Source organism: Onychostoma macrolepis, chromosome 02, assembly GCF_012432095.1.
Source record: "Onychostoma macrolepis isolate SWU-2019 chromosome 02, ASM1243209v1, whole genome shotgun sequence".
In the NCBI taxonomy this organism is placed as follows: Eukaryota; Metazoa; Chordata; class Actinopteri; order Cypriniformes; family Cyprinidae; genus Onychostoma; species Onychostoma macrolepis.
In genome coordinates, this window is record NC_081156.1 from 35,496,517 (window position 1) to 35,521,776 (window position 25,260).

General features: G+C 33.5%; 1 protein-coding gene across 9 annotated transcripts in view; it reads right to left on the reverse strand.

Moving 5' to 3' along the window:
- Positions 1–25,260, reverse strand: part of epb41l3b (erythrocyte membrane protein band 4.1-like 3b) — a 49,059-nt gene that overhangs the window by 14,266 nt on the left and 9,533 nt on the right. For 2 of the 9 annotated variants that reach the window (XM_058744522.1, XM_058744514.1), the window contains exons 1-13: positions 24,278–24,414; positions 18,554–18,666; positions 15,187–15,360; positions 12,614–12,718; positions 12,483–12,525; positions 12,325–12,400; positions 11,733–11,951; positions 10,229–10,316; positions 6,487–6,639; positions 4,250–4,347; positions 2,838–3,001; positions 1,130–1,299; positions 62–625 (exon numbers count right to left, since the gene is read on the reverse strand). In XM_058744522.1, the coding sequence (XP_058600505.1) occupies positions 62–625; positions 1,130–1,299; positions 2,838–3,001; positions 4,250–4,347; positions 6,487–6,639; positions 10,229–10,316; positions 11,733–11,951; positions 12,325–12,400; positions 12,483–12,525; positions 12,614–12,718; positions 15,187–15,360; positions 18,554–18,655 (1,956 nt within the window). In that variant the 5' untranslated portion in view covers positions 18,656–18,666; positions 24,278–24,414. Of the gene's footprint in view, positions 1–61; positions 626–1,129; positions 1,300–2,837; positions 3,002–4,249; positions 4,348–6,486; positions 6,640–10,228; positions 10,317–11,732; positions 11,952–12,324; positions 12,401–12,482; positions 12,526–12,613; positions 12,719–15,186; positions 15,361–18,553; positions 18,667–24,272; positions 24,417–25,260 lie in introns of those variants that run through there. The other 7 variants (XM_058744504.1, XM_058744488.1, XM_058744479.1 and 4 more) reach the window with 6 other exon arrangements.

The window sequence follows — 25,260 nt, forward strand, 5'->3', positions numbered from 1 at the left end:
TTAGACTGATGAAAGTCCAAACACGGCGCCGGATCAAGCGCACACACACACACACACACACCTCGTCGTCTGAACTGTCCTGGAAGCCCTGCGCCAGAGACGAGCCGAGCGACGCCGCCTTGGGCTCCAGATAGCAGAGACACAGCGCCAGCGGGAAGGAGAGCGTGAGGGCGTACGGCACCGAGAACGAGGTGGAGAGCAAGAAGAAGAAGATGAAGAGGAAGCAGGGGATGAGCGAGGGGGATTTGATGGGCATGAAGTGATGCAGGCTCTCGGGCAGAAAGCGCAGCTCGGTGAGGTCGGGGAAGCTCAGGTAACCGTCCTCATCCAGCAGTGAGGGCAGATCGGGCAGGTGCAGCGAGAAGGAGAACAGCGTTCCTCCTCGCCTCTGGTTCAGTCTCTGCTTGCGAGCGGACAGAAGCAGCGCTTGTTCCTCCAGCAGAGCCGCTTTACGGTCCGCTTGGGCCTGACGGCGCCGGCAGCCCGCCGTGGTTTTGGCCGGACTGACGGAGGCGGCGCGCTTGCGGCTGCTTTCCCTGCGTCTCCTGCGCACTTTAGTGGACGAGACGGGAGAAGACGGGAGGGAGAGCTCAGATCCCAACGGATCCGAGGAGTACGGACACGACTGATGACGATGGAGGGAGAAAACGGTGTGGGGAAAACACGCATGCATGAAAAAAAAGTATGCATGTTTGAAACAAAAATGTGTGGTCAAGAGAAGAGTAAGAAAGCTGGTTAGCAAAGGACAGAAACAACAGTTTGATAAACATCACTGATCAGAACTACTGCTGCACTCACCTATAACCGCAATTCTACACATTAGTAGTTTCAGCTCATTTATTATTGCTGAAATTGTAATAAATTATTACATTATATATTATCAAATTGTAAAAAGTTTTATGAATTGAACTTAAATTAGACATCCTTTTTGACTGTAAAAATTCATAGAAATGTAATAATTTGAGAAAAAATAAAACAGATTTGGAGGGGAAAAAATATGATTTCATAGTGTCCTGGTCATAGTATTTGTAATAGTAGAAGCATGAACGCTGAAACAAACCCCATAACCGCAGATCTGCTGATCATCAGTGACCATCAGGTACTGAACTGTCATTCATTTGACGGTTACCTTGGTGACGGAGGTGGGCGGGGCTTGTTCTGATTCGTCGCTGTTGGTTTTATTCTCCTCCTCCACTGAGTTCATCTCCTCTGCTTTCTTCTCCGGCGTTTCCGTGGCGATGAGGTCATCTGTAGCGACAGCAGGTTTGGCGTTCTTCCCGTCGTCATGGTTAACCGTCACTGATCACACAGATACATTGTTACGATCATTCAGAAAAACACAGAGACAATCCTCATAAAACAGCTACATTTGATCCTAAGCTTCACAGAATTCATCCTACATCAAAACGGAAGAACAAATCGGTATTTATATATGCAGAAACTGAAAATGTACCTTATACACCAGTACATATATATGTACACCAGTATTTATATATATATAAATAAAAGAAAGAAATCACTATATGCATTGATATTATTATACATCAAATGAGCAATATAACTGCTTTGTTATAATTATGTCACTACAATTAATTAATTAATTAATTATATAAATACTAGTGATGCACCAAAATGAATATTTTGGGTGGAAACTGAAAATTTTATTTAATTATTTATTAACTTAAATCAAATGTATTTAATAATCAAAACTCAAATAAAAACAGAGTTGTACAAACATTTGAATTGCACAGTTATGATGTCATTTTTTAATAACAGAATTATGTTTTACTCCAATTTGTGTTTGAAAATAAACTGGCAGCTGTAAAAAAAAAAAAAAAAAAAAAAAACATTGATTTATTCAAACATATTTTTAATAATAAAGACATCAGGTTAAGTAAAAATATAATGAATATGTAATTTAGTCCATATATTTAGTAAAATTCAGTGAATCACCAATAAATACTTAATATTTAATACTAATAATACTAAATTAAATAATACTTAATATTAAATAATTAATATTATATATAACATATAATGATGCTAATAATAATCAATAATAAATTTAATTAATTAATAAATGTACCAACTATATTTAGCAAAATTCTGTGCATCACTGATAAGTACTTAATGAATAATTTAAATAATTAATACTATATATAATAATACACACATATACATAGTTTCTTTTGAAAAAGTGTTGAAATGTTTTACTTTACATGTAATGAATCTAGAATATATGAAAGTTTCACTTTTTGAAATAAGTTAAGAAAAAAACTTTTCATGATATTCACATTTTTGAGATGCACCTGTATATATATATATATATATATATATATATATATATATATCACACACACACACATACATATATATATATATATATACATATTATTTGTGTGTGTGCGTGTGTCTGTGTACTTGTTTTTCTATTCAGGTGGGGACTTAAACCTGAATACACACAGACTCATGGGGACTCGTGTCACAGTTAAACAAGCTAATAAATCACACAGAATTAAGTTTTTTGAAAATCTAAAAATGCAGACAGTCTCCTGTAAGGGGTAGGTTTAGGTGTAGGGCAATAGCACATACAGTAAGTACAGTATAAAAACCATTACGCCTATGAATGTCCCCACAAGGATAGTGAAACAAGTGTGTGTGTGTGTGTGTGTGTGTATATATATATATATTTCAAGTGTACATTAATTGTGATTTATAAAGAAGGATGCATTTACGACATACAGACTTGCAGGCTCATTTCAGGCACGGCTTTATAAATGAGGTTTTTACTAAATAACTTGACTAGCAGGTTAGTGTGAGTTAGCGGCGTTACGCACTGCTGTCCATGCTGGCTGTGACAGTGTGTCGTCGCTGGAACTGCGGTGCGGCGCGAGCGATCTGAGAGCTTGCGCGACGTGTCTGTGCTTGCGTTCGTCCGCTGTAACGGAACTTTGAGCCCAACGACAGGAAGCGCTTGGGAGGAGCTTCAGGAGAAACCAGCCTATCAGGACACAAGAATCAGACCGCTAGTTAGTGATCGCTAACATTTAAACATTTCACTTACGCAAAATAAATCTGATGCTTTTAATGGCAGTTACACACCTTTCACATTTTCAAGCGCATAAAACGAATTATGTGGTTTTCATGATGACACAACATTTATGTTTATACCACAGCGATTTGGTTTACAAAAAAAATAATAATAATAATTAAAAAAAACATCAAAAAGAAGAAAGATTCTTATTTATTTATTTATTTTTTATTAATGATAACAACACTTAAGAAACTAAAATATTTACAGAACATTATGGCAAACTGAAACAAAATAAAATATAAAAAAATTAAAATATTTTATTTTAGCTAGTTGCCAAAGCAACATTTTTAATATTCATTTAATTTAACTTTATGAAATAAAATAACTAAAACTGAAATAAAAATAAAATGTATTATTTTTATAAAAATAAAAATAAAAACTATATAGACATATGACAAAACACTAAATTACTCAAACATTAAAGCAGAAAATATAAAAATAAAATAATATAATAAAAATAAAAGCTAACTTAAAATAATTATAAAACTATTTTATAATTGATAAAACAATTATCTCAATGATACTAAAATAACACTAAACTTTTGTTTGAAATACTAAAATGACATAAAATGAATAAAAACTAAATATACATATTTAAAAAAATAATAAAATGACAAAAACAATTTCAGATTACTAAAATTTAAATCAACAGGGAAAATATGAAAATATATAAACTCAAAATACTAATAAAAATCATATTAGTAACTCAATGATACTAAAATAACACTAAACTTTAGTTTAATTTAAACTGAAGCAGTAAAATGACAAACGGAAATAAAAAATTAGTAAAAACTAAACAGATATTAAAAAACGACTAAAACACAAAAGTTAAAATCAAAAGGGAAGATATAATACATTTTTATTTCTTATATCTTCCCTTTTAATTTTAATCGAAATTATAAATATTATAAATAAATAAAAATGATAAACACTACAGCAAGCAAGCAAATGTTTATTTATATAGCACTTTTCCAAACGAGTTAATGCAGCTCAAAGTGCTTTACAAACAAGAAAGAATCAAATACAAAACAATAAAACGCACCAAGTACAAAATAGAAATAACCCATTCAAATACAAAAACAACATTTAAAGTATATATGATTAAAATATAAAACAAAAACATTTAATTAAAGGAAAGCATGGAGTCTGTCTGACCTGAAGAAGGTGTGATGCTCCACACAAACTTTCCAGAGTCTCTTTGCTGCTTTGTGATTGGGGAGCTTGAATCCGATGGTGCTCTCGAACTGTTCCAGCTGAGTGAGGACAGAGAGCCAAGCATCTTAGACTCATTCAGACAAACAGCAGTAGGGCTGTGCGATATTGACAAAAAATAATATCTCAGTGTTTTCTGGGATTTTTTCGATAATGATAATTAGACGATATTTTGCCGAGTGTGTTATTGTGCTGGTATCTTAAGGACTGCCGTGGACAGATATGCTTCATATTCTGTGTGTTGGTCAGTTCACACTGATAGAAATTAATCTTTTCCAATAAGTTTAAATCGATTTTTACCTTTAATGGGCATTTTTACCTTTATAAAGCCATTTTTCTAAAAGCGTGCATTACCTTTTGAGTCAAATTATTACATTCAGTGAATTAGAATAATAAGACATTTGGGCTGTTACCGAGCTAATTAAATCAGTGTCAATAAAATGAATCTTTGCAATGCAGAGGAAACACAGAAGCTGCGTCTGAAGAGGTGTTTATATGTGTTCACTCACTACTGTTTAGTGCAGGACATGAATGCATTTAACCTGAAGTTACAAATGCATTATTAATGTTTTGATATATTAAACACTAAATGTTGAATATTGTTATTTGCAATTATTTAAATAATAAAAAGAAACTTTAAATGTGAAATTAAAACCGCCAGCAGGTGGCAGCAAGTCACTGTTAATAAGTGAGTCATTGCGACTGAACCGAATCATTTAAACAGTTGATTCATTCAAGAACGAATCACCGTCATGTTGCTCAGAGACGCAAAACAGTGCCGTGGCTGTGTTTGGAATTATTTTTGTTGTCGAAATAGAGCAAAAACAGGCAATATAGTGTCTAAAACGTAAGTCTTATGCTTAATTAACTTCTTGTTTATTGAACTATTGTAAAAAAAAAAAAAAAAATCAATATTACGTTTGTAATCATGGTCATTTTTGGAGATAAAAACATCACTCTCTGTGATATTGATTAACTACATGAAATTATATAAATTAGGGATGCAACGATACCATTTTTTCAGAACCGATCCAATCCCGAAAATTTTGAGTATCTGCCGATACCGATCCAATCCGATACCAGCGGAGTTTTTGTTTTTTTTAAATCAATGTAGAATTTCTATTCTTCTGTGTGTTGACCTGATCGTCACTCTTTTGTGTTAAACACAATCTACTACATATAGATAACTTCATTTAAATGAAAAATAACAAATGAAAAAATATATAATCATAATCTATGACAAAAATACTATTATAAACTAGGTTAGTGGATAATTTAGCAGCAAAAGAAAAATCATGGGTGCACAATAATTTTATAAAACCTAGTGATACATTTTTATTTACAAATAAAAGTGAATAAGTGTAGGACTAAATCTGGTAAAATGGTACACATTGCTCTTTGTATTGTTGAAAAATACATTCATGAAAAAACAAGCAAATACATTTATATATAAATATATACTATAAAATTAAAAGACATTTCTTTTAAATCTATAGCACAGTAATGAATGCAGTAACATATGACAGATAGGACAGAACAAGAAAGACTATTAATAATCTTTCATTGCACAAAAGAATTATAATACGAAAGGCTTCAATACAAAGATATTGATGCGTAGTGTTTATTGTGCCTTTTCTTTCAACAGTTTTAGACCTCAGTTACTGTGCGCTCTCGGAGAGTGTGACTGTAGTAACCGAACACGCAGTTTGACGCTGAATGGAGGATGACAGACAGACGCAGCGGAGAGAAGAGTTTACCTGAACTTGAATTTAACAAATTAAATATTCATCTGCACCTCAGATTAAACTATGCAACAGCTTTAGAACACTTGAAATATTGTGTACGAAAACTTTATGGTGCTTTATAATGTTTTTGTGCCTTTCGTGGGGCTCAACAATAACACAGAATAGTATACGCACAATATCGGATTTGGCCGATAAAATGACCGTATCGGAGCCGATACCGATCCTGAGTATCGGATCGATGCATCCCTAATATGAATATATACATTTTCTGTCCCCATATCTTGAATTTGTGATCATTCTAAATGCATTTTGTTAGACTGAATCATGCAGTGAATATATATATATGTATATATATATATATATGAAGCAGACGATATATATCGCACACCACTAAACAGCAGTGGATCTGAAGAAGGGCACGAGACTCCAGCTCACCTCTCCCGGCCGGACCTTGATGTAGAAGTTGTTCCTCTTGTAGGAGATCTTGAGTATTTTGGGCCAGGCGAAGCGATTGATGCGCAGTTTATCTCTGTAGATGAGGAGGCCGCTGGAACAAACTCCCAGCATGATCTCCACAGCCTCCGAATCCTGACAGAAACACACACAGATCCGTCACTGGAACCGCTTTACACTCACATCACGATGACAAAATGAATGGGATTACGGCTGCCTTCACAGCAGGGTTATTTAAACACTAAAACTAAAGCCACTTAAAAAAAACATTTTTATTACATGAAATAAACGTTCACTGGCAAAAAAAATTAAACATAACAAAATAAAAATTATTTTATTTCAGCTAGTTGCCAAGAAAACATTTTTCATTTAGTTGAATTAGATTTAAACTAGATTATATTTTATATTTAAATTATTATTTTTTTTCAACAGATTAATTTTTTTTAATCGGATTAATCACAAACACACACCAACGACCTAAAATTGACAAAAACTACTAAAAATTTAAATATATAATATAGTTTTTGTTAATATTTGTTTAAATTAGATTTTATTATATTTTACTTTTTAGTTTCATACTTTACTTTTTAAGAAAAGTAGCCTTGGCAACTTTTTGAAGTAAATTATGTTTTATGTTATTTTATTTTAAATTTATTTAAAAATAAAAATTAAAAAAGGACAAAAACACAACTAAAACTTCAACATTAAAATGAAAATGTTATATGAAATAACTTGTAATATAGTTTTTTTAAATAAATTAATTTTTTTTTGATCAATTTCTATTTCAAATTTAATTTGTTATTTTAATATTAAGTTAAACTAAATTAAAAATGTTGCGTGAAATACAGTTTAAATTCAAGTACTAAAATGAGTGCTAAAACTAAAATAAAATTAATTTAATCTAAATAGAATTTTTTTTTTAAATGTAAAAAATGACAAACGTTAAAAACTTAAAATTACATAAAGCTTAAAATGATTTTATTTCAGTAAATGTTTTTCCAAGTAATGACAATGTTTTTTATGGTCTTAGTTTACAATAATAACCCTGGTATGGACCAAATTACGATGTATGGAGCTTTTGTCCTTTTAGGATCTTAACAGTCTTGAAAAATGTCATTTCATGTTCAGAATGAGGAAGCATCTCTTTAAACACTCACACCAGGAGACAATCAAATGAATCAATAAAGCAATGCAGCTCAACACGAGCGTCTGCAGCATCAGCGTGACTCAGCGAGAAAACCATCAGTGCTTACAGGAACGCGGCGTACAACACTGAACAATGGAGAACGAATTCAAGCTGCGAGACGCTCGTGTTGAGCTGATATAGAGGACAAACAAAGCACGCCGAAGACCTTCATCATCCTGCTCATGCAGAGCCGCAGAAACACTACAATAACCGTCACAAACACACGAGACCTTCACGACGTCATTCAAGCACGCATGTATCCACAAACAGACGACACACGGCATCTTACCTCCTCCTGCACCGCTGCTAAACACTCAAACAGCCGCCTGACCAGCTGAGCCAGCGGAGGAGGGGCGAGAGACAGAGACAGACACAGAGAGAGAGAGAGAGATGGGCTGCAGCAGCCAATCAGAACAGCAGCGTGAAAGTGCATTAACATCAGCACACTCATTTATGATCTTATGAGCAGCTGCGCAGAACCTGAACGACGTCATTTAAAGGTACAGTACGTATGCAAGCACATCTTTGCACTGCAGAGGACACAGAAGCTACTGAAGTGGCATTAGATGTACAGTTGTGTTCAAAATAATAGCAGTGTGTTTAAAAAAGCGAGTAAAAATGCACAAATGCATTGGGAACCCTGCACATTCTATTCTAAATCAAAACGTTCACAGAAAGTGAAGAATAAGGAAAATTGCCCAGATCGGGGAAAAAAAAGAAATTTCATGCTTAAAAAAGTATGCCAAAGATTCCCGGATGGTCTCCCGGTTAGAACTCGAAGTGCAGATCAATGCACACTTTAACGGCTAATATTACCCACAACACATTGCGCGATGGACGAGGATTCGATTAGAACTACAAACACGCATAAAACGTGTTAAAAAACTACAAACATGGCAGATATGCGCGACCAACGGACAGGTAGAGAAAGGGATTTGAGTGATAAATAATCAATGTCTAACCTGATTAAAAAATATTAATTTAATGTTATCCATGTTATATTTCATCTGCAGCAACACTGTGAATGATATAATGATACGCTTGGTCATTAATGTTTAAATGCATCAATATGCAAAAACATGAGCAGAGTTCTCGGCATGAAAGACCCGCGATGTGCTTCTTTATTTCTCTCCAATACGGTAGAAAATCAAATTAAACGAAATGTGGATGATGTTAACTGTGCTATGCTAATCAGTCTTACTTTTCCAATACAAATAAGACCAATCTACCTTTTCATAACTGAATCTAAAAAGTTATGACCAGTCTTGAAGAAATTAACGGTTATGACCGTTTAGGGCTGGGTGATTTTTCCAATTAATTCGAATTTAATGTTTTGCCACGATTTTATTTTTTAGTATTTAACATAAATGGTTCATAGAGCATTATTTTCAGCATTATATTTGGAGTTTCTCTGGCCTCCGGATGGAGATTTACTACTGATCACAGAACCGTGCTTCCCTCACAAGATGCGTGCATGAATATCGCAGATTTTGCCTAATATTGATTGCGATTTATCGTGATTTATACTGCAGCCCTAGTAACAGGTGTTGCGGCTTCACACCGGCAACACCATAAACAGACTATCGCAGCAAAACTAGTATGTATGCAATGTAGGCTCCTCCCCCATCACGAATGGATACGCCCCTTACTACTGATTGGCTAGAAGTGTGTTTTCAGTCGGATACACTTTCAACAGCATTTCTGAGAAATCGCTTACTGCTTGCGTGTTTATTAAATATTTGGGATAATTTGATGATGCTTTTATGTAATGTAACACTTGACTTCATGATCAGTGTTTTTATCTGTGGTACACACGTGTTTAAATAAACATAAACTGATAAATCCACATCGGAAATCTGAAGCTGAAAAAGTGGGCGGGACTAATGCACTTTATTCAAATTATGAATAGAGCACATTAGTCCCGCCAACTTTTTCAGCAGGGCTGGTTCCAGAAGTATTTTTGCCATTCATTTTTCATATAGGGATTAAAACCCATGAATCAAAGCAACCAGCCACGAGGAGAATCACAGCACTACAAACTTTGATTTGAAGCAAGAAAGTAAATGAAAGTATTTTGTGCTTCATGGAAGTGGGCGGAGTTAAAGATCTCATTTTGGGCACGTTGCGACTCTCTGATTGGTGGAATTTTCTGTACAGCATCATGGGTAATGTAATTTCCCACCACAAATTTCACTATTAAACATAACTATTTTGAAAATAAGTTGACAGAAGGGTTCAACGATGATTAACAACATCTGTTTCGCTCTATTCTATACCAAAATGCACTTTTAAGTGTTTATTTCATTGCACTTTTTATCTATTTGCATAAATGTGCGCACATTTAATTAGATCATGCCTAATTTGCATATTTAGACATTTCAGAAAACTTGTATTACAAAACAATTGTCTTAATTGACTGTGATTATTAATTGTTGTAATGTCAGGACGAGCAGCACTGCAGCAGGTTGACGAGAGAAGTGTTAGTACCTCAGACACACACACACACACACACACACACACACACACACACTCTTTTACCTTGGCACGATGCAGGTCGACTCCGTACATGGAGAGTTTCTTTGCGTTTTCCAGGAACAGCATGTCAGCTTCAGCGGGAGTCATTCCTCTGTAAACACACACACACACACACACACACACAGATTACTGCTAAATGAACCAGTGAACACACACCAACAGATGCTGCGTGTTTGCAGGTGGACTTTTGAACACTTTATATGAATATGAAGGAATTCATTCATTCTCATTCTTGTTAATTACTTAACACTTACTTAATTACTAAACATGAAAGCTGACTTCAGCTGCTCAAACGTTCAGATGTTTATAGATACACACACACACACACACACACACACGGCGCTCTCTGTTGTGCTTGCGTTTGTCTGTGTATGAGTAAACAAAGCAGGGCATTGTGGGTAGAGACGGGCTCAGAACACTGACTGACACTGATCTCTTCATCATTAACGAGCACAATAATCACACTGAGCTCTATGAACGACTGTCTGACACCGACCAGCGCTGTTACCGTTAACTCAAACCACTAAAAATCACTTTTGTTAATTAAAATAAAGCGGAAATAAAATAAAATATAAACATTACATGAAAAACTTGAACTAAAAAAAAAAAAGAGAAATGTTGCCTTGGCAACTAACTGAAATAAAGTTGAAGCACTAAAATTACTAAAACTAAAAGTGAAATAAAAATAAATCTAATCAAAAATATAATTGAATAAAAATAAAATATAAAAATAAAAGCCAATTCAAAATGTCAAGAAATACTATAAATGATGGTAAAATAACACAGATAGTGATTAATTACCCGGTTAATTACAGTTAACTAAAACCTTAAAAACATTTGTTACTGGAAATAAAAGAAATGTTAAAAAAATGAAATACTTCAGCTAAACGCCAAGGAAACCTCCATCATTTTAATGTACTAAAATAATTAATAAACAATAAAAAATAAACAGACGTGTAAACAGACTAATACTAAATGAATGATAAAAATGAAAAACACAAACAAAGCTTTAACTAAAAACACATCTCTTCCATCTTTATTTGATCCTCTAACTCTAGCACTCTCTATTCTAATTCTATTCTTAAAAAAAAAAAAAAAAAACTTGCCCCTTTTAGACTTGCACTCTATTCTTTTACAAACTGCTTGATTTCTTAAAAAGACACACACAAAAAAAAAACTAACACTAGCTTCTCTAATCTTTTTCTATTTGTTTTCTTCTTATTTATTATACAATTAACAAATGCAAAAAAGGCCTCTAGCTTACTCTATTCTTTTTCTATTCTGTTTTCTTTTTATTTATTATATAACTTAAAAAAAAAAAAAAACCTTGCTACGTGTCCTGCGTTAAGCTAACTGAGACTTGTATAGCACTTGCGCATCATTGCAAGTAAGTCACTTTGGATAAAAGCATCTGCTAAATGACTAAATGTAAATGTAAAATATAAATATTAGATTAAAATGATTAATAAAAACTATAATAGCATCTCAGTGCTACGACAGAACTCACTTGTAGCCGCGGTGAAGCTCCAGCACTTTCTCCTCCAGCTCTTTGGTCTGGTTCGGGGCCAAACGCAGGTCGCTGATGTAACTGGACCCCTGCAGCTCAGCATCATAGTCGCCCAGCTCCGACTGAACCGTGTAGGAGCCCAACACCGTGTGAGTGGCGAAAGAACACGGCAAACGCCCAGAAACCACGTCGTCCCTCAGCTGCAGACACAGGTAATACCTGAGACACAGAGAGAAACAGACTGATTTTTAACCAATACTTTTATTAAACCAGTAACAAAAAAACATCAAACCATTATCACAAAAACATTATCACAACAAAAGACTAAAACAAATCAAATCCCCCTTAGGGGTGGGCGATATGACATATATACGATAACGATATATAATCATATATATATATATATATATATATCTATATATATATACATAATAAATATACACAGTACTTTTATTTTGGATGCGATTAATCGTATAACAGCACTAATCTCGATACTAAAATAACAGCTGAAATAAAATATCTATTAAATTTCACGATGCTTATTTCTTTATTTCTATGGTTTCAGTTTTAGTTAAGCATAACTCAAGCAGACCTGGTGATGTCCTCAGAGAGCTGCGCCGGATCGGGAGGATAAAACTTCACGCTGAAGGCAAAGCTCCAGGGACCAGCTGAAAAACACGAGAACTTCCCGTAAGAACTTGAAGACGTTTGGATGGAGACAAAGAAGGAGTCTGTTAGGAAAAGACGTACTGCTGATCTGCTTCTTCATCTCTTTGGAAGCGTCCAGCCAGCTCTGTGGGAAAAGCAGGAGGTTCGGCTTTGAAAACACAAGCTGAGATACACGAAATGAAATCAGTTCAGAGGAAGAAGACTGACGAAACCTTCTGGTTTTCAGCATCCCGGAACGTAATGCCAAAATAGTCCTTCTCCAGGAGATTAAGGTGATCACAAACCTTATTGAACAGAACCTGACCATTCGCTCTTTTCTGTCGACAACAAACACACACAGAGAGTCACTAAAGGGACAGTTCAGCCAAAAATCATCACTCTGTCATCATTTACTCTCCTCATGTCGCTCAAACCTGTATGACTTGATGTGGAATACAAATAGTTTTGGTTTCCATTGTATTTTTTGTCCATATAATGGAAGTCAACGGAAACAGTAACTATTTGGTTATCAACATTCTTTAAAATATCATTTTTGTGTTCAGCAGAACAAATAAAGTCTTAAATAAATAACAAATAATTAATTTTTAAAATTTACTAAATCATGTTTATTTCAACATTTCCCATTTTAAATTGAATGATGTACTAAAACTACAAATGAAATTATAATTTTTTTTTTTTTTAAAGTTACTATAAATAAAATGAAATTGGTAAAAAATACAAAGATACAAAAAGTTTCAATGATACTAAAATAACAGGTTTGGAACAACTTGAGGGTGAATAAATAATGACAAGATTTTTGGATTAATTGGATTTGAGAGTTGATGAAAATCTAATAACGATAAATGGCAAACAGGTCAAATTAAAATATGTAAATCACTTTAAAATAACAAATCCAAATAAAACACTAACCAAAAATAAATATTTTATAGCTGCATGCCATGTGACTGTTAACCCACATCAGAGAATCGTGAACATGCAAATATGATGTTAAATTATTTAAATATTTGACTTTAAATCTCAGGGAACCTCAAATATTAATTTTTTTTAAATAAATATAAATATATCTAAACATAAATAAATACATAAAATAATTTAAATAAAGGCATTACAATAAAAACAAAAATTAAAATAATTAAAATAAAAATATCAAAGGGGTTTGGCTGACAAAATAATAATAATAGTAAAAAAATAAATAAAATAAAATAAATAAAAATATTAAGAATCTTTTCCCTGAACTCAGATATTGTGAATTTCAAGTCTTTATTAAATCAATAAAGTTCTAATTTGTAATGCTAATGCACTTCCCGTTTTATTTGGTAAATTACGAGTAAACCCACAGCAATGATGGTGGATTAGTAATTAATATCTGTTGGGATTTTCCCACATTCTGTTCTCGCTGAACACTCGTGACTGTTTAGACCGTCAGACGCAAATTAGTCTTGGATTCTGTTTATTTAACAGACAAAAGCATCTATTTATGTTCCTCAGAAATGCTTTCCTCTGAGAATCAAGTCTTGACTCGCTCACACACACAGACAAACCATGTTTACAAACTAATATTATATTATGAACGCTTCAGAGGAACGACAAGTAACTAGATTTGAACTAAAGTCTGAAAGTTACTCAGTTAAGAACTAGACAAAGCTGACTTTCTGCTTTGATTTGTGTGTTGTTCTGCCTGTGTGTGTGTGTGTGTGTGTGTGTGATCCGGCGAGTCTGAGACGGGGAATCAGCTCTGGTATGCTGTACTTTATGCAACCGCTTCTGCTTGTGCCAAAATAAGAATACGCTAAAAATAAAGATGCTGGTGAGCGACTGCGTGCGCTCTTCAACCCTCTGCCCTGCTCTTCAGAAACTACACGCTGTGCTCTCCGTCAGATTCATCATGCATTAACTACATTAGTTCTGAATGATTAATCAAAATAAAATCTAAACCGTAATTTGCTTTGGTGCAATTACCAAAATTCTAAATTTCAATAAATATTAGTGCTGTCATTTTACAGTAGCACTCTAAAAAAATATATATAGTTTTTATTTTGTTTTATTATTATTACTACATTTTATTTTTATTTTACTGTACAATTGTATTTTACAATATTTCTTATTTAAATGTTTTGTTTAATAATGCCAATAATATTTTATAGACAAACTGGTATATAATTACAATATGACTTTTCTGGCCAAACTATGCAGTCCTGCAAACAAGCAAAACATAAAGTACTTTCCTAAAGCGTTTTAAAATAACAATAATAATATTAATCAGAAAAAAGGCACGTTTTAAAGCTCTCAACTACAATGAGATTTCTGGACTGCTGATGTAAACACAAACAGGGTTTAATTATTATTATTATTTATTTTTTTCACAAAGTTTGATTCCAACCACATTAGGACTGAAAGATTATTCAAATAAATAAATAAATAAAAATGCAATATGGTTTAATGTGACTACTGAAACACAAAGGTATCGAAAATGAAGATATTAAGAAAAAAATATTAGTTTTCGTATAGAATATTAAATATGCATTTATAAGTACAATAGTGTTTTACTCCTTATTTTGATTAATATTTTTATTTAACTAAAATCATTATCTTATAGTCATATTGATAAATAAACGAAACAATATTTTTTGGTCAAATTGTGCAGCGATACAAACAAGCTTAAAATTGCAATTTAAATCTCAATTTTTAGCTGAGAAAAAAAAAAAAAAAATCACAAATTTCTGGACAGTATGATGATCTGTTTGTCTGCATTAAACGGTCCTTCATCATCCTCATCATCACCCACCTCCACGGTGCAGGTGTAGTCTGTGCCATCCAGCAGTTTGACCTTACACTCCATGACCTTCAGTCGCTGAGTCCTGCCTATCGCTGACCAGGAGAGTCTGCTGCTCAAAGACTTCTGGGAAATGTAGTCGTCTTCGTGCTGCTGCTGACCAGCTGATCTGACCTCTGACTGACCCTGCGGAAACACAGCGAACGAGTTCATCAAGCATCCAAATATCTAAATCAGTCTTATTATTTTAGCATCACTCAGATACTATTGCAGTTTTATTAAGAGTTTGAATTAGTTTGGTTGATTGTATTTACATTGACTGCCATGTCAGCTTCATGCAAATTAAACATTCAACAACAATGTCATAAATACAGTATAATAAAAACAAAAATTTTATAAAACTCGAATTAAAGACAAAAAGACAAGATTCAAACAATTCTATAAAAGATTCTTCAAATGTACTTGTGATAAAAATTGTAAATTGTAAAATTGTCCATAAGTCCTTAAAAGTTTGTAAAGACAAACATCGCAAAGTAGTTTTTTTCCGTTTTATTTTAATCGAACGTTTTTTGTAAATTTGTTGCGCTTTACCATTTTTAATCATTTTTTTTAATATGTCTATGCAGGTTTTTATTCATTTTATTTCCACTTTAGCACATCAGGTTAAAAATGATAAATGGCAACTAGTTGAAATAAAATAAGTTTTTAAAATAGAATTTTAGTTCAAGCAATTATTTTATGGTTTTAGTTAACTATAAAAACTCTGTTCTAAATGTATTATTTAAATGTCAGTCTCATTAAAAACAGATTTATTTAAATGTTAACAAAATATTTCATATGAAATAAACAAATAGATTTAATAAACACGTATAAATAGACATACATTTTGTAAATCTAAAAATAAATCTATAATATAAATAAATATATATTTATATAAAAATTCATTCAAAAAAAAAAAAAAAACAGAAAAAGAGATGAATATATATATATATATATATATATATATATATAGACATGTTCCTGAAGAGAATAATTTCATAACAGATCCTCTTGATGCCCGTCTCATGACACGGCTGCTATATTCATCATGCAGGTTTATTTCAGCACTTTCCCACGAATAGATTTTCATCATTAAATTACATTACATAATCTCAGTTACCTACTTTCTGGAAAGGTCTGAAACTCTCGCTGGGATTATATCTGAAAATCCATCATGATGTCTCACTAATGCTGCTTACATACGCCTCATAACGTCCACATGATGACATACACATCAGGAGTGAGAGAAGATCATAAGACTCAGGGCTTTATAAAACCAGCAGTCACTAGTCAGTGCATTCGACAGCTTCAGAGCAAATGTAAAATAGTTTAGTTTGAAGCATTTAGCAGTAAGTGAATGTAGCTGAGTGATTTACATGTCAGTCAGATGGGTTCATCTTTGGCTCTTTGGATGACTAATAGGGCTGGTTTTGAGACAAAATACATGATTCAGTTTGATTTTGAATCAATTAAATTTTAAACATAATTCGATATTGATTGATTTGGATATAAGGGCAATCAGGTTCAGTACATGTACGTTTTCTGTCAAGGAACAAATCTCTTAACTGATGCTGTGAAGTACATTAAACTCTGTCAGTCGGCACATTATTATATTACAGTGATTTGTAAACATTTAAATTGCACATTAAGCTGTTTTTATAATTTACATATTTATTAAAATAACTTTTTAATAAATTTAAATTATATTTCTACTCCAGTTTCTCCCTGAAATATACACATTTAAATAGTGGATGTCAGAACTTGATTTCATGATGGATTTATTCAAACATATATTAAATATTTATGAACACATGAACAATGATAATATAGTGCAAATATTTTTCATAATGCTGTTATTTTTCTAGCTGAGTAGTGAAGGTCTTTCCTGAGGTAAATGTGACGTATTGATCACAAGCAGTTTAATTGACATCTTCACGCAGTTGAAACACTGATTGATGGATTTCATGATTGATTTCAGTGTTGTTCGTTCACGTTTATTTGCTGCTGTAACTAGTAGTAAAGAGGAAGAGATGATCACTTCAATACAGTCATCTATCAGCACACATTAAAGAGCCACAAAACACATTTACGGTTTGGCAGACTTTGAAAGCTGAGACTTTGTTTCATATCAAAAGTAACAAAGCACAAAGATTATTCTGATTTATTGGATGAGACGCGCTGCAAATACTGTTTCATTAAGTTTTGTTCATGCATCAGATGAAAGCAGCATGGATCGATTCTTGGGATTTACGAACTGACATTGGTTCATCAAAATGAGAAATGATTAAAATCAAGAAATTGATATTTTCAACCTATCCCTAGCAGTGTTGGGGGTAACACATTACAAGTAACGCGAGTTACGTAATCAGATTACTTTTTTTAAGTAACTAGTAAAGTAATGCAATCCTTTTTAATTCAGAAGGAAATATCTGAGTTACTTTTTCAAATAGTTCCTGTGTTGCTCATGTATTGAGTGACAGCTCTGGTGTCGAGAGAAATCAGGAGAAAGAACATGATCTCACTGTAGTTCTAGACTAAATATCAACAACTCATCTCACCTGCACAAAAACACATTCAGTGTTCCTCAAAATCAATAAAAACACTCAAATGCAAACCTGCTATAATTATATGTTAAATAAGACAAATATCATTATGTATTTAATCCCATTTTATTAACCAATATCTTTGGTACTGACCTTCGATGATCCAATACAACCATAATAATAATTAAAAATGACACATTTGTGTTTCATTTTAGTTATTGCTGAATAATGCTGAAAAAGCAAGCCCTGCCCAGATGGTAACACTTTACAATAACATTAGTTAATGTATTAATTAACATGAACAAACAATGAGCACTGCATTTATTACACTCTTTATTACTCTTTGTTAACGTTAGTTAATAAAAATGCAGTCGTTCGTTGTTTGTTCATGTTAGTTCACAGTGTATTAACTAATGTTAACAAACAAAACTTGTGTAACATTAGTAAATGCTGAAATTAACATTAACAAAGATTAATAAATGCTGTAGAAGTATTGTTCATTCTTAGTTCATGTTAACTAATGTTAACTAACGAACCTTATTGTAAAGTTTTACCAAGTAACTCAAAAGTAACGTAACGCATTTCTTTCCATAAAAAGTAACTATGTAACATAATTAGTTACTTTTTTAGGGAGTAACGCAATATTGTAATGCATTACTTTTAAAAGTAACTTTCCCCGACACTGATCCCTAGCAGTGACTAAGCTATAAAGTTAACCAGACTATTAGCTACTGATCTGTCACAGAAGCACTGCAGCACTAGAGACTGGGATGATGGGATGTATGTGCAGCTCTCACCGGGCCGTTGTGTCCTGATGCCGGTCGCTGTGTGTCGTCTGTCTGCTGCGGTTTGGATTCTGTGCGCGGCTGCTCCGATTCCGAGCCTGGATCTGTCGTCATGGCCAGTTACACTGAAACAACACACACGGATATATCTTTAGACATTTCACAACTGCACTAAACTGCTTCTCGACTGGAATGAGCAGTGTGTGAACGTGGGAATCCGAGCACAGAAACACACAGGAGTTTATTTTTAGCGGGATGTTTACGCTGTATTTCTGAAAGCACAAGAACTCCTGGATCACAGCAGGAATGACGGACACACGGCTGACATTCAGGCTGCAGTTCAGCGTGTGTTCCCGTACACAACATGCCAGCTAATACAACGCTGCTGTGTTTATCTGTGACCATCAAGATTCACTAACGAACAGCAACACTCAAACACACACTCATCTGTGACACATGGACGAGACGAGCCGTCTGACTGACCGATGACGGACGAGGGAGTTTAAAAAACTTGTTTAGCAATATAAGCATTGTCTTATATTCGGGTCAATAAGGTATATTTTATAGCAATATGGATGAGACTGTGGCTGTCATATGCTGTCAAACACAGCTTTACTGAGATCAACGGCTCTGGCCCAAGCTATGAAATAAACAAAACGCTATTGGCTATTTAAAAAAGGGGGCGGGACTGCTTGATATGTCCCACCCTGTCTTCCTGTTTCAGTTTAAATGACATCAACACATTGAATAACGCTGCGTGTTTAAAAGCACTTCAGTGGACCTTTAATATCACATTACATTATAACATTGTATTCATCATGGCAATCTAAAAACAAAAATATGTTTTTAAATTCACTAAACTCAAAATTAAAATAAATAAAAACAAAAGCACAGACTAATTGTGTTAGACAATTTTTGATTACCCCATTACAGTCACGATTTATAGAGTTAGTGCTATGATAAAAATGCACTTACTTGTAGGTTTAAAATTCTACATATGCCATATTTATTGTCCAGCTACAAATATTTCAGCGAAATGTATGTTTTATTAATAATCGGCGCTCTTTCAATGAAGTCTGTGAAGTTTAGCGGAGAAGTCTCATGCACTTCTGACAGCAAAATGGAAATATTTCTATGACTTTCTAACATTTACAGATGGAGAATATACCTGTGAAATGTAAGTTATGCATTAAGGAAAACAGCAGCCGTTCTGTTAGAGACGCTTTAAACTATACTGTATCTTACGAGTTTAATATAAAGCATGTCTCACGTTTAGATCAAATTGGATGATGCACTTCCTCCGCCGCAGCTCACTCTGTCCTCCGTCCTATATTTTTCAGATGCGCTCGTATTAAACTACTGTACATCGATATAAACTAGGGGTGTAACAGTACACAAACATGACGGTTAGCTACGTACCTCGGTTTTGACGTCACGGTTCGGTATGATTTCGATACAGCAGGAGGGAAAAAAAAGACTAAAATTGTTTTTTTTAATTACTTAAAAAAAACAAAACGAACAAATTGCTCTTTTTAAATAAATTCAATTACAATTAAAATTTTCTTAGGGATAAAAAGCGACCTCAGCTTCTTCTCTAAACTATAAGGAGCTCTTTTACATTACTATAACGTTACAATTAACAACAGAGCCCAAATTGAAATTAAATTACTATTTATTTTTAACTATGATAATCAACACTAAAATTAAAAAAAATTGTATGCAAACATGTAAATTGTCTTTAAATTAATTTCTAAATTATACAATTTGTATTTGTTGTTGAAATATAATAATTTACAGAGTGGCTGTCATAACTTGTTTCATAAAATATTTATTTAAACATACATTAAAAAATGTAGACATCAATAACAGGTTAAGTAAAATATGATGACGTGTATATTGCACAAAATGCTCTTCACTAGACGTAATTTCTCAAGCAAGTAACGAGCTGTTAAGTGATGACTTGCCTGAGGTAAATAAAATGCTACGTGACATTATGTTGTTTTAATGACGTCTTTCTGCAGTTGAAACAATAATTGAGTGATTACGTGAGGGGTGAGATGTTCATTCATGTTTATTTTGCGTTAAACCTAAAATATGACGGGATGATCGCGCTTCCGTCAGAACTGAGGTGTTTATACGGTGATCTGTCACGCCATGTCAAAGAGCAATAAAACAGCATTTATTGTCTGAATTTCTTGAAATAAATGGAATGATTTGTTCGTTCACCCCTAATATAAACGTATTGCCTTATACTGTATCGCTTATTAAAAATATATATCGATATATCATACAAACTCGATATACCGCCCAGCCCTAGCAACCACCCAGAACACCTTAGCAACTGTTCAGCGCTGCTTCATAAGGGCCTGAAGTGTGAGTGTATTATAATCTGTCTTCAGACGCGTGACAGTGATGGAAACCATCAGTGGATTCTGGAGAGCAGCAGTGGAAAACCGCTGGAATAACACGACTGCATTCTGTAAGACTGAATCCCTGAACTTTAACGGCCTGCTGCAGAAATGTAGGTCAAACTGAACCGCAGGAACAAAACGAGCGAACAGCCCTCCAGATCCGCTCAACATCACAGAACGAGAGCAGACAAGTCAGCCGAGGACAGAGATGCTGATGTTTCTATTCTCTGAGAAACAGATGAAACACTCATCAATAATGATGAGCTACTGCAGCTGTGTTGTGGTTCTGACAACAGTTACAATTGAACACAGGTGGCTAAAAATAGCTGTAGCGCTGAAGAAAAACATTCAAAGACAAACGAACGAGCGCATGATGACTTAAAAATGAATGGACTTGAATTCAAGAAACGCAAGAGACAGAACTAAAGGGACTGCATTCATTAAAGAGACAAAAATAAACAGCAACATTAAGTTCTTACTCATCTTGACTTATTTGGTTCACATTCTGCTCTGTTTTAAAGTGATTAAATAATGTAAAACCATTTTACCTGCTGATAGCTGCTTGCTTTCTTCATATTTGAAAGAGAGTTTAATGCAATACAATTACTTCTATTGCTCTCATAATAAAACAGCATCTCTTTTCATAAATTCAGAAAAGGGCAGCTACAGTTCACTCACTTTCTGGAACATTTCGGGAATTTCCCTTCAGGGATCAATAAAGTACATTCATATCCCCGATCAGAAACACACTGAGCTGTAAAATACACACATTCATGAAATAAAGCAAATACCAAATCCTCTTAACAACAAGTCTGTGCAAACCCTGTCCAAACAGAAGATCCTGGAGACATATGACCCGTCCTGACCTGAAACCCATTAACTAGGCACAGATGGGTTAAACCCTCTTAAAGGCTTAAACCTCCACCCCATCAAAAACGCAACGGAGAGGCAGTCTGAGCCGTCTGTGACCAGATAATGCAGAGTTCATGGGTAAGTTTGTGTTAATCCCTTTATTATTCAATTTCACATTGAGCTTCAGAAGAATAACTGACTGCATACAAATAATAAATACTCACCATGCATGCATTTATTTGATCAAAATACAGTAAAAACAGTGAAATATTATTAGAATTTAAAACAGCTGTTTTCTATGTGAATATGTGTTAAACTGTAATTTATTTCTGTGATGCGCAGCTGTATTTTCAGCATCATTACTGCAGTCTTCAGCGTCACATGATCTTCAGAAATCATTTGCTGCTCCAGAAACATTTCTGATTATTATCAATGTTGGAAACAGTTGTGCTGCACAATATTTTTGTGGAAACTGTGATGCATTTTATTTTTCAGGATTCACAGATGAATAGAAAGTTTAAAGAACAGCATTTATTTGAAATAGAAATATAATGTAACATGTCATGTAACAATATAAAAATGTCACTTTTGATCAATTTAATGATTAATAAATGTTTAAAAAACAAATCTTACTCCAAACTTTGGCTGTGTATCACGGTTTCCTCAAAAATATTGTGCAGCACAACTGTTTCAACATTGATAATAATCAGAAATGTTTCTGGAGCAGCAAATGATTTCTGAAGATCATGTGACACTAAAGACTGCAGTAATGATGCTGAAAATACAGCTGCGCATCACAGAAATAAATTACAGTTTAACACATATTCACATAGAAAACTGCTGTTTTACATTCTAATAATATTTCACTATTTTTAATGTATTTTTAATCAAATAAATGCAGCCTTGGTAAGCAGAAGAAACTTCTTTCAAAAACATATAAAAATCTTAAATATCCCAAGAGTAAACAGTGCAAATGATAAACGTATAAACAGTCTAACCCGACCTATATGAGGTTTCTGTGGCCTAGTGGTTATAGATTCGTGCTGGTAATCAGAAGGCTGAAGGTCAATTCATAAAGTATGAAACTTACTTTAACCTGCAATAAACATGCTGCGAACCAAGTTACACGACAAATCACTGAACAAACGTTGTCCACATTCACACACACAGTCCTCTGTCTCTGGATCAATACATAATATTGATTTACAATCAGCTACATTCTACAAGTGACTCCTGGAATGCATCTAAACACTATTAGCACGCAAAGCCAAATCGACAAAGTATCAACAGAACCGATTTTACTGTACTAGTTTAGTCACATTATTTACATTACGCCACTTGCTCTGAGCGTAAATTAGGTCTAACACCAAGCATGATGTAATAAAGCAACAAAGTACTGATTTTAATTAGGATAATGAGTTACAAACATGTAAAAGAAAACAATGCAATAGTTTGCGAAGCGACCAAAAGTTGCAGCAAAAGCTACAAGCCGATATCTATTATTATTATTATTAGAAAGTTTTAATTCTACGCGAAAAGTATAATGTGGAACAATATCGTTGGAATCACTTTCAGAACTTTTTTTTTTTTAAACGATAAAAACACTGACAGCCAATCAGAATCTGACTTTAAAGAGCTTGATTATTTAAAGTGGCAGATAACAAAACTGCAGTTAGCTTAATAATAATAATAATAAACACAACGTTTCCATAAATAATATAGTTATCGTTCTTGACGTGAACGAGCCATTAGTCATTAGTATGTTTTACAAGAAAAAACTATTTCAGTCTTTCTACATCAAAACTTAACGTTTATTTCAATGTGTTACCGTTTATTATTATTTTGTTATTTGTGAAATTTACTAGCAATTGCTAAGCGATTTCCACTTTTTCCCAGTGTATTTACAGATAAAAAAAATATCATACTATATATATTATGAATAGCATACTACTGTCACTGAGATGAAGCATAAATCCGAATTAAGTGACAGTTTGCTTCATTTCAAACCGCTCAAAACGGATCAAATCTGTAAAGCGTTACGAGTATTTAAAAGCACAAAAAGCGCCAAAAATAATAACGGACGCGTCAAAATATAATAATAATCATAGAATATATAGGCTACTGTACATCAAAATCTCAAGCTTTCTGTATTTCTCAGCCCAGTTTTTGGCGAAATATCCAGCGTTTTGCGTTTGACAGCGCAGAAATCAGGCTTTATAAGTAAGTGTCCTCATAAAACATCTGTAATATTAAATATTCGCGACGTTAATATACTGAACTACTGGATTTGTTTTATATTGAACGTGCAGATGTTTCGCTGCTACGCCTTTTAAATATAACGTAAACGTCACTGAACCGAACAAACCAACAGATGTACTTTATCCAGCGAGTTCGGTGCATCTGTAGTTAACATGTCAATCAAACGCGTTTATAAACGTTAAAAAACAATACAAACTAGAGAACGTTACCGTACGTTTCGCTCCTCGGGCTCTGCGTTCCTCCCTCACCGACGGCACTGGCGGGAGCGCGCGCGCAGCGAGCGGAGGATTCAAACTCACGTCACCGCACGCACGCACGCACGCACTGTACGTAACAGCTGTGACGCACGAGGAATGATGTAAAACAGCGTGAATATCCACCAGTGAGTAACGCGCGAAGATGTGTCGGTAACACTTTACAATAAGGTGTCATTTGTTAACATTAGTTAATGTAGTAACTAACATGAACAATGCATTTATTACACTATTTATTAATACAGTTGTTCATTGTTTATTCATGTTAGTTCACAGTGCATTAACTACTGTTAACAAACACAATTTTAATAATGCATTAGTAAATGCTGAAATTAACATTAAGATTAATAAATGCTGTAGAAGTATTGTTCATTCTTAGTTCATGTTTACTAATGTTGTTAACTAATGTTAACTAATAAGCCTTATTGTAAAGTGTTACCGATGTTTCATACGCTTTCAAAAAAAATTTAATAAAAAAGGCTGTTGAACCATATTATGTTATTTGGTAAATTTCATATACTCAACAAAAGCAAAAGGAGTAAAAAAAATATTATTATTGTACATTTTAAAATGCTAAAATTATTATATAAAAGTATTCTAAACCATGTTTTAAGGTCGAATTATTTTTTTTCTTGGCTCTCTTAAATGTACTGAAAAAAAATAGAATTGTTTATCACTTAAAGATTTAAAGTTAATTGAAATAAAACCCTGAAATGCTCTCTCTCTCTCTCTCTCTCCATTTATTTATTTATAGTTTGTTTGTTCTCAATTTATTTTATTTTAATTTACTTAATGAAATGCATTTATTTATCCATCTATCTAGTTTTATTTATTTAAATTTACTTTAGCTGAATTCCATTATAGACAAAATTATACACAAAAGCAAAAGACTCTATATGGCAAAATTGTTTGTTTCTCAACTCTTTTAAAGGAGTACAAATAT